This window comes from Prunus dulcis, chromosome 5 (assembly GCF_902201215.1).
Source record: "Prunus dulcis chromosome 5, ALMONDv2, whole genome shotgun sequence".
In the NCBI taxonomy this organism is placed as follows: domain Eukaryota; kingdom Viridiplantae; phylum Streptophyta; class Magnoliopsida; order Rosales; family Rosaceae; genus Prunus; species Prunus dulcis.
In genome coordinates this window covers 13087225-13102562 of record NC_047654.1, presented here as the reverse complement: position 1 = coordinate 13102562, position 15338 = coordinate 13087225, and the positions used below count along the sequence as shown (strand labels likewise).

Sequence of the window (15338 nt, the reverse complement as noted above, 5' to 3'; positions counted from 1 at the left end):
ATGTCTCGAATGAAAGTTGGAATGAAACACGGGGTCAAATTTATTATTTCAGATTTGATGGCTTGATAATACCCCAATTGATAATTGCATTCCTCTTGTAACACATCTAATAGTCAACAAAGTTGAACTAACAAGCAAGCAAGCATCATATATTACATTATATATAGCTGCCAAACGAAATAGAAAAGAATTTGAAGATAGTGTTATAATTCTAGGACGCAGCGGTGGTTGGTTCGCAACTGTCATGTACGCAAGCCAATACATCTGTGTAGTCCCTTGATACGGTGAAGGAATCATGGACACTACTGTCGCTGCTTTTCTTGTACTCAAAGAGGAGAGATGTGTGATTGAATGCGGTCAATTTCACAAATCCGTAGTCATAATCTCTGTAAATACTCCAATTAGGCTTCACTTGGCTGAAGTCAGATAAATGGCTCCCAGCCCCTCCAACAACAACATGGATTGTCCCTTTGAATGTGCCGGAAAAGTGCCATTTTTCTGACGTTACGCATTGGTTCTACAACGAAAAGATTAAAGAAATGAAATCAAAGTCATCGGAAAACTTTGTATTGAGACTGGAACTGAAGATTTTCTAGCTAAACTTAGAAGTGGCTAAACAATTTGATACCTGGTAGATGGGGCACGACCTTTCATAGTTGTGGACGTGGCCATAAAATGCAATGTCTACCTTGTACTTCTGCCAAAGTTTCTGCAAGCTTTCCCTTCCCATTGGCTCTTCGAATGAGCCCTCCTGCCCATACCACCAGTTAGAGGAATATCCCAGCACCCGATGAGCTAAAAAGATCAACCAAGGTTGCTTTTGTCTATCAACAGATGCAAGGCAATTCTCGATGAACTTGTACTGCTCAGATCCCTCCCTCCAGTCATGTTCAGTGTCAGCTACACAGAAGCGGAACATCCCATAATCAGTTGAATACCTGTATGTACATTCATAGAATTTTCATTAGAATATGTGGCACACAAGCTTAAGAACAAAGACACTGCTCTGCAGAGAAAAGCAAAGAAAGCAGTTGATAAAAACAGATTGAAATGATGTGGTGTATCAGGTCTCACATCCTTCAAAGTATAAATACTTCAAATGACTAGAAATGCAGTCATGCAATTTACCAAAACTTTGCTCGGTTCTCAGCTGGAACATAGAACATGGTCTCAGCCAGCACACCGCATTCTCCACCTGAATCATTTTGGTCATAAAAGGACCCTGAATCAGGCCAATCGCGTTCATGATTACCACTGCAGGAATCAAAGAAAAATATTCATTCAACAGAGATCATAAAGGAATTTCTGAAATCTAATTTATAATTATATAACTGACAGAAATATGTAAGGACCATTCCACAAACCTGCCAACCATATATGGCACAGTTGATGCAATGGGTTCCACCTGTGATGTGAATTGGTCCCACTGTGAGATGTACCCATTTGCATATGATAGATCTCCTATATGAAAAACAATGTCAATGTTGTTCAAATCCCTGATGATTTGATCGGTAGTGTTCAGTGCACCAGGCTGGTAATTACTGTACTCATTTGAACCATCACGCTCGCCCTGAAAGATGCAGGTGCAAACATGTATCACATACCAAAACCTCAACATAATCTAACTCCTTTCATAACATTTAAACACATGACATTGTAGAGAAAGGTTGGAACTTATGCCTAAAACCCCTAGCAATGGTTGTCAAGCAACCTCACAAATGGAAGTTCTATGTAACTGGTAAATGGCATCGTTCAAAATCTATTTCTGCTCGGATCTTCCACTCATGTAAACAGTAAAAGACATCTGCAAATAAAAACTACAATTAAAAGTACCTTCCCCATGTCACCGAATATTATGACACGCTGTAAGGAGTCCTGTCCAGGATATGGAGATGATCTGAATGAGTAGAACTTGCTCCAAATAAACGAACCATCAACTAAACGATGGCCCATCCTGTAGATGTACCTGAAAAACCATCATAACAGTAAGAAGATATCATCAACACTTAACAAAACTCATAAACAAAAACACAAAAACAAAAAGGGATATAAATCCTTATATGCATACACAACGTTTGGCCACAAATTCTTCAGGAAACTTGTATGTATGAAACCAGGATCGCGCCACCCAACAGTCCTAGCAGGTGAACCTAAAGGTAAAGAAGAGAAAAACCTCAGTATGCAACATGGCCTAAACAGCCCTCAATATCCCATCACTGTGAAATCATTTCATTATCAAAATAGAAAGTCTCAGTAGATCATGCAACGTGGTGTTATCACAAATAGAAAAAAATGAATCATACCACACATGCTGCTACGATCAAATGTCAATGTTCCAGCTGGGGCTCGCATTCGAAGTTCCCCCTTAATACCCCACTCAACAAATGGAATAGCTTCATTTATGTCGTAGCCACTTGTCCAAGTTACTGTCATCTGCAAAATATATAAAAGAAAAGAAAAATAGAAATACCTTAATATGAGTTTATAGCAAGCCAAAAGATGCATGGACCATAACATAACCTTTCAAATTCTAGGATGTTTATTAAAAAAATTAGCATCAGATAACCCAAGGTCAAGACTTAGAAAGAAGTTTAACATAATTGGTGAAAATGTGGATTTTGCATGTTCAAGAACTCAATAATCCAATGTCCATCAAAATAGCACAAAGCGAATCAACAATTAAGATAAACTTACTTCATTCCAAGACTTCCCTTGAGCAAGACGTGGATATACAGGTGCTTTAGGATTGGCAAATGATATGAAGTTTGAAACTGCCACCAGCTTTGGCTGCAAAATTCAAGTTTGGGTCAATCACATTTAAAATCATTAAATCATAAAAGTTGATTAATTAGGAAAAATAATGAGAGGTCATATGTACGAAGGTCCAAGGTGACAAAGATGAATGCAATAAGAAAAAATATACATTAATTCTTTAACTAAGAGATAGAATATGAGGAAGCATAGGAGCGGAAGAAAGAATTATGCTCGTACATTTGACAACCCGCCTGAAAATAATGCGAATGAGAAATCTGCACGCTGATTTATAAGCAGAAACTTCAAAGAAGCTTTGCCAGTCTTTGTATAATCTGGATTGGAGTCTTTTGCATACTTGTACTGAAACGCAGGTAATATATATCACAAAGGTTAGACAAGTCCAAATGAAATCATTTCATATGTTACTTTAATTTCGTTTTTACGAAGTTAGAAACTACAACCACAAACCTTTATAGGGGCAGAGCATATATAGGGTTTTTGTTCTTCGGGATCATCTACTGGTGGGCACGTTGCTGAGCTGTCATAGCAAAACATTATTACTTGAATTTCAAATAAAGAAACAAAGATTTTCTACAGTCTGCAGTTATCAGTGGACATGGTTTTGGTAAACTAATGGTTTAATATGACATTTTTGCACAGAAGATTCAGTCCCTCTAGCACCTCCGACTAATATGTAACAGTTGTGGTAAAACAGGTTATATGATCATTTGGTCATGTGCATTACTTGAATTTTGCAGGAGAAAAAACTCCAACCCAATCATCTGCAGCAGGATTAGGGTACTCAAGAGCCACAGTCACCCACTGGGTATCCTCACCCTGTAATCGTACGAATTAAAACAAATCATCAACACTTTTAACTCCATGAATAAAATAACACACACAGATTATATGAAGTCAAAACTTGAACTCAGTGCAGAAATTCATGTACTTTAAAAAGTCAGCACCCATTCAGCCAACAGTTACCAACACATTACATCCACAAAGTTAAAGACTTATTATTCAATCAAAATACTACAGTAGCGACCACCTATCAGTATAAATTTTGGGGGTAAGAAATTGGACACCATAAGTGTTGGTCTTAATGTCTATCATTGACATATTAATCAAATTTAAAATTAAATGATAATAAAAGTAAGATCAACTATCCACTTTACTGCATAATCTAGTAGCCATGCCTTGTTCTGCAGATTGAGCTATCCACTTTACTTCATATTTTTGACATGTCTCAATCTTTTTTTTTTCAGTACAAGCGATTGGGGGAGGGGGGGTTTACACAAACATTCATTGGGTGCCTGGGGATTTCGAACATCTGACTACATGGGTGGAGGTGGAAGAGCTCAACCAACTGAGCTATACCCAACTGGCGACATGTCTCAATCTTTTGTTCTAAAGTGCCATTCACTTCCTACTTGTACAAAACAAATCGATGAACTTTAACCACACACAAAAGCCCCATTCATTATGTTATAAAATAGCATATAAACTTTACAGTGAATAACTTAATAGATGCTTGTTGGCGCCTTTGAATCAAAATAGCAAACAGAAGTTGTTACCTGTAAGCCGATAACAGGAGGACAGACTCTAACGGAGGCCGAGTCATGGAGGTTGAGAGTGGCTTTCTCAATGGCAATCTTGGAGAGTGGCTGTTCCCCAAAACCACCGATATTAGCACAAGCTAAGCCCAAGTTGGTTAAGCCCACAATCAGAAAAATCGTGAAAAGTCGAAAGCTTTGTTCCATTTTCTGAGGTGGGTTTTGAACGCAATGCGTAAAATTCAAGAAACCCTTATAAGTAGCAGAAGATCGGCTAACGAACCAACTTTGGCACAAATTACAGTCCCAGAATATCCAAGTTTCACTCTTTATCTTTTCCTCTAATTCCCGGTATTATCCTTTATCAATTGGGAGATAAAATTGGAGGTTGAATGCGAGAAGGATTGCAGAGGGAGAGAAACAGACAGAGAAATCGGCTTGGATTTTAATAAGAAACCACAAGTGACTCTCTCAGTCTCTCTCTCCCAGAATGAGCAGAGAAAGGGGAAGGGAAGAGCCTATCTGTTGGTCTCTGTAGTAGTGCATGTGTCTCCAACTTTTTAAGCTTGAACGGATTCTTTCGTCGCATGCGTGCACGAAATTTACCATGTTTTTAGATGACCATTTTGGATATTGGTAATTTTGGGTTCATAATATGGACCAATTCCTTAAAATTTCCCACCAACACATTTGAACATAAAATCAGATTCAAGTAACTGTTTTCATTGACCAAAACAAGAAAATAAAAATTTAAGCGGTTTCCAAAATATGTGTCAATAAAAATATCCACGTTGCAACTAAATTTTTATATCAAACCATCTTTTGATTGGTGCTTGCTTGCTAGCCTTTTCCTCGACCTAACAGTACTGAGAGTTATTGTTGAACCAAAAAAAAAAAGGCATTGTTGGTGGTATGGAAGTGTCAAGCTAAGAATTAATCCAATTTCAAATACTATTCTACTGGAATTTGAAGTGCTTGGACCAATCATAAGCATGTACTCGTATCTCTAGCTTAGCTTCCACCAAATTTAATTAAACCCAACAATTGGTCAATTATACTTGTACTAGAACTGTCCCTTTAAACAACACTTACGAATCAAAGACTAGTGGTCGCATATTCGAACCCTTATGGTACCTTGATAGTGTATGTGAGAAATCCCCCTCCCCAATATCGCTTACATATAAATAAATAAATAAAAGAATGAAAGAACCAAAAGCAAAGGAAATATCAAGAAATTAGGAGTTTATTCATTGATAGAGAATACCAGAAAGCTCACCGGTCATGGCTTGTTCTGTCTACAACTTAACAGCTTCAATAATTAAATGCCAATTTTCTCGTCAAACATGCATACAATGCTTGATCAGAAAAGAAAAAGAAAGTGAGATGACACTTAAATCATGTAGCCAAAGTGGTCGGTTCACAGCCATCATGAACACAGGCCAACACATCCCTGTAGTCCCTTGAGATAGTGAAGGAATCGTAGACCTTCCCATCACTGCTCTTCATGTACTCAAAGAGAAGATAAGAGTGGTTAAATGCTGTGAGTTTTGTATAGCCAAAGTCAAGATCCTGGTAAACGCTCCAAACTGTCTTGAGTGTACTAAACTTTGATAAGTGGCTGCCTCCTCCACCAACAACAACATGAATTGTTCCGTTCACAGTTCCTGAATAATGGGATAGTTCTGAATTTACACATTGGTTCTGCAACACATAGAAATCAATGATGAAGGATCATATTAGTAAACGGCAGACGATTTAAACCAGTAAGTCTAAGAGCTCTTCAAATGCTATTATGTTTTTGCATACCTGATAAATGGGGCATATTCTTTCATAGTTATGTACATGGCCATAAAATGCAATGTCCACCTTGTACCTTTGCCAAAGCTTTTGCATATCATCTCTTCCCATAGGCTCTTCAAATGAACCCTCCTGGCCATACCAAGAGTTAGAGGAATAGCCAAGAACACGATGACCGGCGAATATCAGCCAAGGCTGTTTGTTCCTGTCAGCTGCTGCCAGGCATTTCTCAATAAATTTGTACTGCTCAGAACCTTCCCTCCAGTCATGCTCAGTGTCAGCTATACAGAAGTGGAACATGCCATAATCTGCTTGATACCTGAAAAGAACAAATTACAGTGTTACATGCTAACTAGCCAACTTATTGGATGATTGGTATATGTAATTTGTTGTGTTGATTCAGAATATCATTAGTATACTCAAATAAGCTTAGATAGACACATCTGGTTTGTAAATATTTCCTGTTTGCAAAGTATTTGGTTAACCAAATTTAACTTTCTCTAAGATTTTTCTTTTCTCTAACCAGTCATAATAAGTCACAGAATCATTCATGTTATTTACCAGAACTTGGCCCTGTTATCAGCAGGAACAAAAAACATAGTCTCAGCTGGCACTCCACATTCACCACCCGAATCATTAGTGTCATAGAAGCCGCCGGTGTTTGGTGTATCTCGTTCGTGGTTGCCACTGTTGGAGCAAATCATACAAGTTTCAGAGGAAAATGTGAACAGCTTATACATTGAGCACGAGTATATATGCAGAGCACTAAGGATTTTTTTAAAAAAAAGCATGCAAACCTTGCAACCATGTACGGCACAGCTGATGCAATAGGCTCCACCTGCGATGTGAACTGATCCCACTGTGACAAGTATCCATTGGCATAGGGCATATCTCCTATGTGGAAAACTATGTCAAAGTTGTCTAGGTCCTTGATCAGTGAATCTGTGGTGTTGAGTGAGCCTGGCTGATAATCAGCGTATTCATTCGAACCATCACGTTCAGCCTGAAATTTGTGTTGAGGAAAAGTAAATTCTCTGTTGTACGCATCTAGGCAACTAAATCTTTAGAAATTAAACGTCACATAAGGCAAAATTTTCTTGGTTCTTCAACATTCTGCACCAATCTTTGATAGTTTTCATTTTATTTTATGTTACCTTTCCCATGTCACCAAACACAATAATGCGCTGTAACGAGTTCTGCCCTGGATATGGTGGTGCTGTAAAAGCATAGGATTTGCTCCAGATATAGGAACCATTGTATAACCTATGACCAAGCTTGTAAGTGTACCTACATAAACAATCATAAACAATCAATCAGTGCTAAAGCCTTAAGGACAGTACAGCTGTCTCTTCTCTCCTGATCATCATAGTTCCTTGTAAGACAAGAATGCAATGTAATAATTTTCAAGCTGCATACTTTGAGTTAGGCCACAAATTCTTTAAAAAACTTGTGTGGAAGAAACCAGGATCACGCCAACCAACTGTTCGTGCTGGTTCAGCTGCAAATCACAAGAAGAAGTTCATTACAAATAGACTCAATTGGCATTTCTGTTCAAATTAGATTTTGATCATACGATCCATACCACACATGCTTCCTCGAGGAAATGTCAATGTTCCTGCTGGAGATCGAACTTGAGCTTCTCCCTTGAGACCCCACTCAACAAAAGGTACAGCTTCGCTGATGTCATAGCCGCTTGTCCATGTTACTGTCATCTGCAAAAGAGTAAAACAACACTTTTTAGAAACTTGGTTTGCTTATTTGGGATAATATTTCACAAAAGAAACTTTTAAGGCATGAAAGAAAAGTACTTATAAATCATAATTAACACAAAAACTTACTTCATCCCAGTTCTTGGCTAGAGCAAGACGAGGGTAAAGAGGTGCCTTTGGATTCGCGAAAACTATAGCATTAGAAATTGCCACCAATTTTGGCTGCATTACACGAACATTTATCAGCATATGAAGAATTGAAACACAGGTGATACAAAATACTGTTTGAAGCAGCAGATTATCTGAAACATAGGAGACATGGACATGGAGACTCACGCTTGACAGGCCACCGGAGAACAATGCAAATGCAAAATCTGCCCGTTGGTTGATCAATCGGAATTTCAGAGTGGTTTTGCCTGTCTTGTTATAATTAGCATTGGAATAATTGGCATACTTGTACTGCAAGTAACGAGAACAACAAGATTTGAGTTCAGCAGGACAATGGTTAGAGCATATATTGCAACGAGCCAAATAACACAACATATACAAATACCTTTATAGGAGCTGAGCATAGATATGGCTCATAATAGTCTTCAGTGTATGGACAGGTCGATGCGCTGCCACAACGGATTCACTTCTTTAATTAATCTATAAAAGCTTTTCTTTGAAATGGATAGGAAACAAAACCAAAAAAAAAAAAAAAAGACTGCAACTTTGATGATTTGAAAAGTCTATTAGAGAATCATATATTGGATCCAAATGCTTCTTGTTACGAAATGGACCAACGAAACATTAAACAAACCAAAAGAAAGAAAAAAGTACGGAATTAAAAGGCCAAAAGAATAGGTGGTGGAAAAGCATCAAGATTTGTTTTCTATGTCAAAGGGTGGGAGGTGTGGCACCACAGTGGGAAAAACTCTCCTCCTTTCCCTAAAAGTGCATCCGAATTCAATTCACGTAAGCGATAATCTTGAATTTCTCCTCCCAACCCCAAAATAATACTCTCCCCATCTCCTCTCTAGCGAATGACCAAAAAAAAAACGGTGAGAGGTGTGGCTTTTATCTTTTCTTTTTTGTGTAACAAGAGCGGAAACTTTACCTTGATACATAGCCAGCGAGGCCCAAAACCATAAACAAAAGTAGAAACACACAAACAGAGGCCCAGATCTACAAACCCGAGTATATGAAATGAGTTATGTTTCATCCAACGGTTCATAATACTGGACTATTGAACTAGAATGACATTTTAATCTCAACCACATAAAGTACTATGTATCCAACGGCTGAAACTAAGCCTGTGTAAGTTGACTCAGCACACTATATACGCAACAGGGAAAGCAGCTATGAAATTCATATCATAGTATTTTTCCAAAAAGAACTTCATTTCAGAGTTACAAAATTGGACTTTACTTGAATTTTGCTGGAGAAAAGACTCCCAACCAATCATCTGAAGAAGGATTAGGACTAACAACATTCACAGTTACCCATTCATATTCTTTCCCCTGCACACAGAAGTGAGCCAAAATTATTAACAATAAAACTTTGTATTAGAGAAAGTGGTTAGTAAGCTCGTGAACAATAAATATGGTACAAATAACAATACTCAAGAAGTAGTTGATCTTACTGTGGTGCCGAGGAGTACAGGGTACGAGCGGACGGACGCATTTTCGTGAGTCGCATCGATGGTTTTGTGGATTTGAATCTTGGACAGTGGCTGCACCCCATCACCTGCCCCTCCATGCCTCTTGACATTATGAGCTACTGTGAAATGCACTAAGAAAACCAATATCAGTGCAGCTTTCAGGGACAAGAAGCTGAACCTCTCCATCTGCGGTTTTGGAATGGCCATACCGAAGCCTTAGCTGCATTTATATATAATTTCATTGCGGGCCAACCCAACAGAAGGATTCAGAGTGTCTAATCACTCTTTATCAGTCTTTGCTGGAAAGATGGTCTACCATGAATTATTATCAATTTAATATCATTTTTTTCTTTTAAAATTCTATTTTTGGACGGTACCATTAGTTTAATAATTGCATGAACGTGTTTACTTCTTCATTTCTTGCGTTTTAAGTAATTAAAATGTCTAATCACTCGTCCAGTATTCATTTCTTGCGGTCTATTAAGTTCCGTACTTTTGTTATAGTTATTTCAAAATATGTGGCCCACTCTGTTGCCATGCTGTGTAATTTCTAAACAACCATGTGAAAATTGAGGACTTATTTATATTATTTGTGATGATCTTTCAAAGATTGGCAGTACTATCGAAGATAAAAGAACCCGTGTTAGATCGAGGATTTTTATATCTTAAAGGTGTATGCTTATCATTTTTTCTAAAGGATGGACAAAGAAAAGAAGGAAAAGAGGAAAAAATGGGAGAGAGAATACACCTATAGTTAATGAGGTGAGCAAAAATGCTCACTTTACCTCAGTGGTGAGGTCGCTCTCCATTCTCTCCTTGGTCACCTGTTCGAATTCCCATGAAAAGTGCCCCCTCCCCAACGCAATGTATCGCTAAAGAAGAAAAAAAAACCTTGGTAAAAGTCCACAACATATGGGTTTAGTAACTTTAGTTTTATGTTCACAGGTATTAGTCACGACACTTTGATTTTTGATGTTTGTAATCGGGTAAGGCGCCAAGTCCTTTCTTTTTTTTCCATTGATAATTAATAAAATCTTCCCTCATAGAGTCGTAGTAAAAATAAAAATAAAAGGTATTCCCAAATTTCTTACAGCTACAATTATTTCAACTTCTTTTATTCAGCCTACTGAAAATTCATATTTGTAAGAATATCATGTTACACATTTTTCTTATTCTTTTTGTAAGGTAATGATTAGAATTTTAGTACGTTATTTAATTAAGAATTATTCAATCAACTTTGTTCTTTAACATCTTTTGCTATAATTAGTTTTGGTTCTTTTGGCCAAAGCTGTTTCACATAATGAATAAATATGGGGCCACGTTTTCGTACACGTGACAATTGAGAGCTTATTGCCCAATATTGTAATTTTGTTGGGTCAAAGCCCAATCTTCGAGATTTGCATATCCAAATATCATATCGTTTCTTTTCCTATTGGGCGACAAAATTGCGATTGAAAGAAACATAACGTAAGGGCCACACGATTCGCATGATTTTATTATTTATTTCAGATATATTCTTTTGAATTATGAATTCGTGATATCTTCAATTTGGATAATTATTTTTTATGCAAATTGTCAGTGCAAAAGAATATTGTCTGTGCAAAGCACGTGGTCAGCATATTCTATAGGAATAGGATGGATGATGCTCTTGAGTAGGTTAACACATGCTCTGTTCTTGAAATTAAAAGTAATGTGAGAAAATACTCACGACTGTGGTAAAAAATTTATATATATAAACTTAATTACCAATGTGGTTAAAAAAAACACTCAGGAATGTGAATAACGTGTGTTTGCTTCGGATACCATTTGCACAAACAAAAAACTTCTTCTCTGTTATTATTTTCATCTTTTCTGACACGCGACAAAGTAAATAATAAAACTTTTAGTACAACTGATATTTCACTCAATGTACCATTTGAGACATTGATTTGAACTACACAATTTCTAACCCAAGCATGATAAAATTATAAATGAATAAACTTGGTTCTTTTTTTCTCTCAAGAGAAGTATCATTTGGAAGTGTTTTTTCTTTGGGTGTTAGAACTCAAAAACAGCTTAAGTTACTTCGGCTGTAGGAGGACTGTAACCAGTGGAAGGAGATGCATGAAACTATTTTTCCCATTTGGACATGATGTTTTACTTCCGACACAGCCTTCAAATGACGAGAAATTATAGAATGGTATTGGAGTACGTTCACGTGGTGTAGCTTGTACACATGTTGTAATATGAGTAGTATCAATAAATATCCACTTATATTATAACACGTGAACAAGTTATACCACATTATTGTATTGCCTTACAACACTATAATTACCCTCAAATGACAATCTCGTCAAGTTCAAAAGGCGTATTTGAAAATTTAACCATAAGGGCATTTTGCTTGATACATAGAGATGTAAATATTCGTTGTAGTTTTAGTTCACAATGGAAACACAAGCTCTTCCTTTATAATACAGAAGGATAAGATGGGCATTATGGAGGACTGACAAGAACAAGACATTTTTGTAATGGAGTCCATTTATATATAATTTGAGAAAATATTATATTTTGTTTTATATAATTGTAATTAAAGCCAATTTCCTGTCAAGAACGCATAAATTGATCGATCATGTAGCTAAAGTTGTTGGTTCACAGCCATCATGAACGCATGCCAAGACATCCCTGTAGTCCCTTGAGATTGTGAAGGAATCATAGACCTTCCCATCACTGCTTTTCTTGTACTCCAAGAGAAGCGACGAGTGGTTAAATGCCGTAAGTTTTACAAAGCCAAAGTCGGAATCTCTGAAGAGGCTCCAAGTTGTCTGCACTGGACCAAAATCTGTTAAGTGGCTGCCTCCTCCACCAACAACAACATGGATTGTTCCGTTGAAGGTTCCCGAATAATGCGATTTTTCTGTATTTACACACTGATTCTGCAACATATCGACGTTGATGACGAAATATTGGGTCATCAGAATTGTAACTGAGAAAATTATTTAAACTTGTGTGGAACATGGTGAAATGTCTCTGTAATTAGTAATACTAAGATCTTTTCCATACCTGGTAAATGGGGCATGTTCTTTCGTAGTTATGGACATGGCCAAAAAATGCAATGTCCACCTTGTACTTTTGCCAAAGCTTTTGCAAGCTTTCCCTTCCCATGGGCTCACCAAATGAGCCATCTCGCCAGGAAGAGGATGTATAACCAAGAACACGGTGAGCGACGAATATCAGCCAAGGCTGTTTCTGCCTGTCTGCAGATGCAAGGCATTTCTCAATGAATTTGTACTGCTCAGAGCCTTCCCTCCAATCATGCTCACTGTCAGCTATACAGAAGTGGAACATACCATAATCTGTCGAATACCTGTAAGGAAGGAACAATCACAATATGATTTTCATAAGGGGATTAGTATATATATCAAACTTAACATGTTATTTTTCCAAAATTTGCTAAATTAGCCAAGTTCATAGAAGCATTGATATCCACCAGAACTTAGCTCTGTTTTCAGCTGGAACGTAAAACATAGTCTCAGCTAGCACACCACATTCGCCACCAGAATCATTACCGTCATAGAAGGATCCGGTCCCTGGTACATCTCGTTCATGATTTCCACTGTTGGAACACTTCATGTAAGTTTTTATGAGTGGAAAATGTGAAATCATACATCAAACGCAAGTATACACATGCAGATCAGTATGGATAAAAGCAAGCATCTGCAAACCTTGCAATCATATATGGCACAACTGATGCAATAGGCTCCACCTGCGATGTAAACTGGTCCCACTGTGAGATGTATCCATTGGCATAGGTAATGTCTCCTATGTGCAAAACTATGTCAATGTTATCCAAGTCCTTGATCAGTTGATCTGTGGTATTTAGTGAACCCGGCTGGTAGGCATTGTATTCATTCGAACCATCCATCTCAGCCTGAAATTTTTGGTACAAATATAAACATCCCAGCAATTATTTGTACAAATTAAACATTACGCAACGATGCATGACGTGTGAATCGGTATAATTTTCATATATAGTTCTCATTTGCTTGATCTTACCTTTCCCATGTCTCCGAATATAACGACATGCTGTAATGAGTCCTGGCCTGGATATGGTGATGACTTGAAATGGTAGGACTTGCTCCAGATATTGGAACCATTAGATAACCTGTGACCAAGCTTGTATGTGTACCTAAATAAGACAATCACCAGAACAGCCTCAAGAACAGAACAACTATCTGCCATGATCTTCTTTATAGTTCATTTAAAAAATTTAAAACCTAAAGTTCAAGATGCATACAATGAATTAGGCCACAAATTTTTTAGAAAACTTGTGTGGAAGAAACCAGGATCACGCCAACCTACTGTTCGAGCTGGTGGAGCTGCAAATTACAAGAGCCCTGTTACATTTTTTTTATCCGGCACTGATGTGACAATATTCCAAGTTCATAGTTCAGAATTGATTCAGTTGGCTTTGCTATTCAAATTAAATTGATCTTAGGATCCATACCACACATGCTCTCTCGATGAAAAGTCAATGTTCCTGCGGGGGATTGAATTTGAGCTTCTCCCTTAAGACCCCACTCAACAAAAGGTACAGCTTCAATAATGTTGTAGCCGCTTGTCCAGGTTACTGTCATCTGCAAAAGATTGCGAGAAAACATTTTAGAAACTTGGTTTCCCATATAGAAGGCATATAGAGATTCTGTCTCAGGCTTGGGAATCCACATCCACAACTCCATGAAAAAGAAAAGTACTGAATCATAATAACATAAACTTACTTCATCCCAGTACTTCCCTTGAGCAAGACGTGGGTAAAGGGGTGCCTTCGGATTCACGAAACTTACAGCATTAGAAACTGCCAACAATTTTGGCTGCATTTCACCAAAACATAGTTAGACTGACAGCACTTGAAGTGCCGTTAGTATTTCCATAAGCACCCAATTAGCTGAAATTTTGAAACAGTGATATTTAAATATTATAAGTATTAAGCAACCAAGTAGCTTAAATTTTAAAACAATGATATTTAAATATTAAAGGAAGCAAGCTGAAAGAGAAGGGACATGAACACACGCTAAACAGCCCGCCTGAGAATAACGCAAACGAAAAATCTGCGCGTTGATTGATCAATTGAAATTTTAGAGAAGCTTCGCCTGTCTTCACATAATCAGCATTGGAATCATTGGCAAATCTGTACTGAAATGAGAGCAACAAGATCTTAGTACGACAATGGTTGGTTAGAGCATATATATTAAGAGCCATAATTTTATCAAATTCCAAGAGAGAAGTATATTGCAATAACACAAACCTTTATTGGAGCTGAGCATATATTTGGAGCCTCTTGCCTATCGTCGGTAGATGGACAGGTCGATGAGCTGCCATAAAAGATTATGCAGCAAACATCAGTGATATGCAAGATGGTGGCCCTATATGAAACAATTAAGAGTTACCAAGATGAACATTACTTGAAATTTGCAGGAGAAAATACTGCCAACCAATCATCTTCAGAAGGCTTAGGACTTGCCACTTCAACAGTTACCCACCGAGAATCTTCCCCCTGCACATAAATTGAAACATACACCATCTTATATTTTTCAGCCAAAATCCTGTTTCATCCAAAGTAACAAGATATTCTGGCTGATAGTGAAGAGAAGCAGGTTGATGATTACCTTGGTGCCAAGAAGGACAGGGTATGCTTTGACGGAAGCATTTTCGTGAAGCTCGTAAACAGCTCTGTGGATTTGAATCTTGGACAGTGGCTGCACCCCATCACCAGCATGCTTATGGTGACTGTCAGCAACTGTAAACTGCACTAAGAAAACCAATAGCAACACAACTTTCAGGGACGAGAAGCTGAAGCCCTCCTCCATCTGTGGTTTTGGAACGCTCATAATCTGTCTCCAAAATGAA

The 15338-nt window shown here is 37.7% G+C and overlaps 3 protein-coding genes across 4 annotated transcripts; all 3 read right to left on the bottom strand.

Annotated features, from left to right (window-relative positions):
- Positions 1-10: 10 nt before the first annotated feature.
- On the bottom strand, positions 11-4906 carry LOC117627110 (probable inactive purple acid phosphatase 27). The gene is made up of 12 exons (XM_034359031.1): positions 4329-4906; positions 3500-3591; positions 3223-3292; positions 2992-3114; positions 2695-2787; positions 2304-2433; positions 2069-2150; positions 1834-1966; positions 1365-1570; positions 1129-1254; positions 629-938; positions 11-517 (listed from the first exon to the last, which is right to left on the bottom strand). The coding sequence occupies exons 1-12, from the start codon at positions 4512-4514 to the stop codon at positions 212-214; spliced, it is 1857 nt and encodes a 618-aa protein (XP_034214922.1). The 5' UTR covers positions 4515-4906; the 3' UTR covers positions 11-211.
- Positions 4907-5527: 621 nt separating this feature from the next.
- LOC117627358 (nucleotide pyrophosphatase/phosphodiesterase-like) lies at positions 5528-9641 on the bottom strand. Of its 2 annotated transcripts, XM_034359422.1 has the most exons (12): positions 9438-9641; positions 9224-9315; positions 8367-8430; positions 8150-8272; positions 7943-8035; positions 7687-7816; positions 7521-7602; positions 7259-7391; positions 6902-7107; positions 6666-6791; positions 6114-6423; positions 5528-6008 (listed from the first exon to the last, which is right to left on the bottom strand). In XM_034359422.1, the coding sequence occupies exons 1-12, from the start codon at positions 9639-9641 to the stop codon at positions 5703-5705; spliced, it is 1869 nt and encodes a 622-aa protein (XP_034215313.1). In that variant the 3' UTR covers positions 5528-5702. The 2 variants fall into 2 exon arrangements, with proteins under 2 accessions (XP_034215313.1, XP_034215314.1); XM_034359423.1 differs by lacking the exon at positions 9438-9641 and having other exon boundaries at positions 8367-8404; positions 9224-9287.
- A 2344-nt stretch (positions 9642-11985) lies between these two features.
- Positions 11986-15298, bottom strand: LOC117627357 (probable inactive purple acid phosphatase 27). The gene is made up of 12 exons (XM_034359421.1): positions 15098-15298; positions 14894-14985; positions 14737-14803; positions 14502-14624; positions 14210-14302; positions 13939-14068; positions 13729-13810; positions 13488-13620; positions 13157-13362; positions 12922-13047; positions 12495-12798; positions 11986-12367 (listed from the first exon to the last, which is right to left on the bottom strand). The coding sequence occupies exons 1-12, from the start codon at positions 15296-15298 to the stop codon at positions 12062-12064; spliced, it is 1863 nt and encodes a 620-aa protein (XP_034215312.1). The 3' UTR covers positions 11986-12061.
- Positions 15299-15338: the final 40 nt, after the last annotated feature.

Bases quoted from the DNA above. Each gene is read 5' to 3' on its own strand.
- LOC117627110 (XM_034359031.1), bottom strand. From the start codon at position 4,514: ATGGAACAAAGCTTTCGACTTTTCACGATTTTTCTGATTGTGGGCTTA. The intron at 2,151-2,303 runs GTATGATTCATT...CTTTACCTTTAG, and splicing joins TGATCGTAGCAGCATGTGTG to GTTCACCTGCTAGGACTGTT. The intron at 1,255-1,364 runs GTTTGTGGAATG...TGATTCCTGCAG, and splicing joins GTGCCATATATGGTTGGCAG to TGGTAATCATGAACGCGATT.
- LOC117627358 (XM_034359422.1), bottom strand. From the start codon at position 9,641: ATGGAGAGGTTCAGCTTCTTGTCCCTGAAAGCTGCACTGATATTGGTT. The intron at 7,392-7,520 runs GTATGCAGCTTG...TTGTTTATGTAG, and splicing joins AATTTGTGGCCTAACTCAAA to GTACACTTACAAGCTTGGTC. The intron at 6,424-6,665 runs GTAAATAACATG...TGTTCTTTTCAG, and splicing joins GATAACAGGGCCAAGTTCTG to GTATCAAGCAGATTATGGCA.
- LOC117627357 (XM_034359421.1), bottom strand. From the start codon at position 15,298: ATGGAGGAGGGCTTCAGCTTCTCGTCCCTGAAAGTTGTGTTGCTATTG. The intron at 14,625-14,736 runs GTTTGTGTTATT...CTCTCATTTCAG, and splicing joins TATGCTCAGCTCCAATAAAG to TACAGATTTGCCAATGATTC. The intron at 13,048-13,156 runs GTTTGCAGATGC...GTGTTCCAACAG, and splicing joins GTGCCATATATGATTGCAAG to TGGAAATCATGAACGAGATG.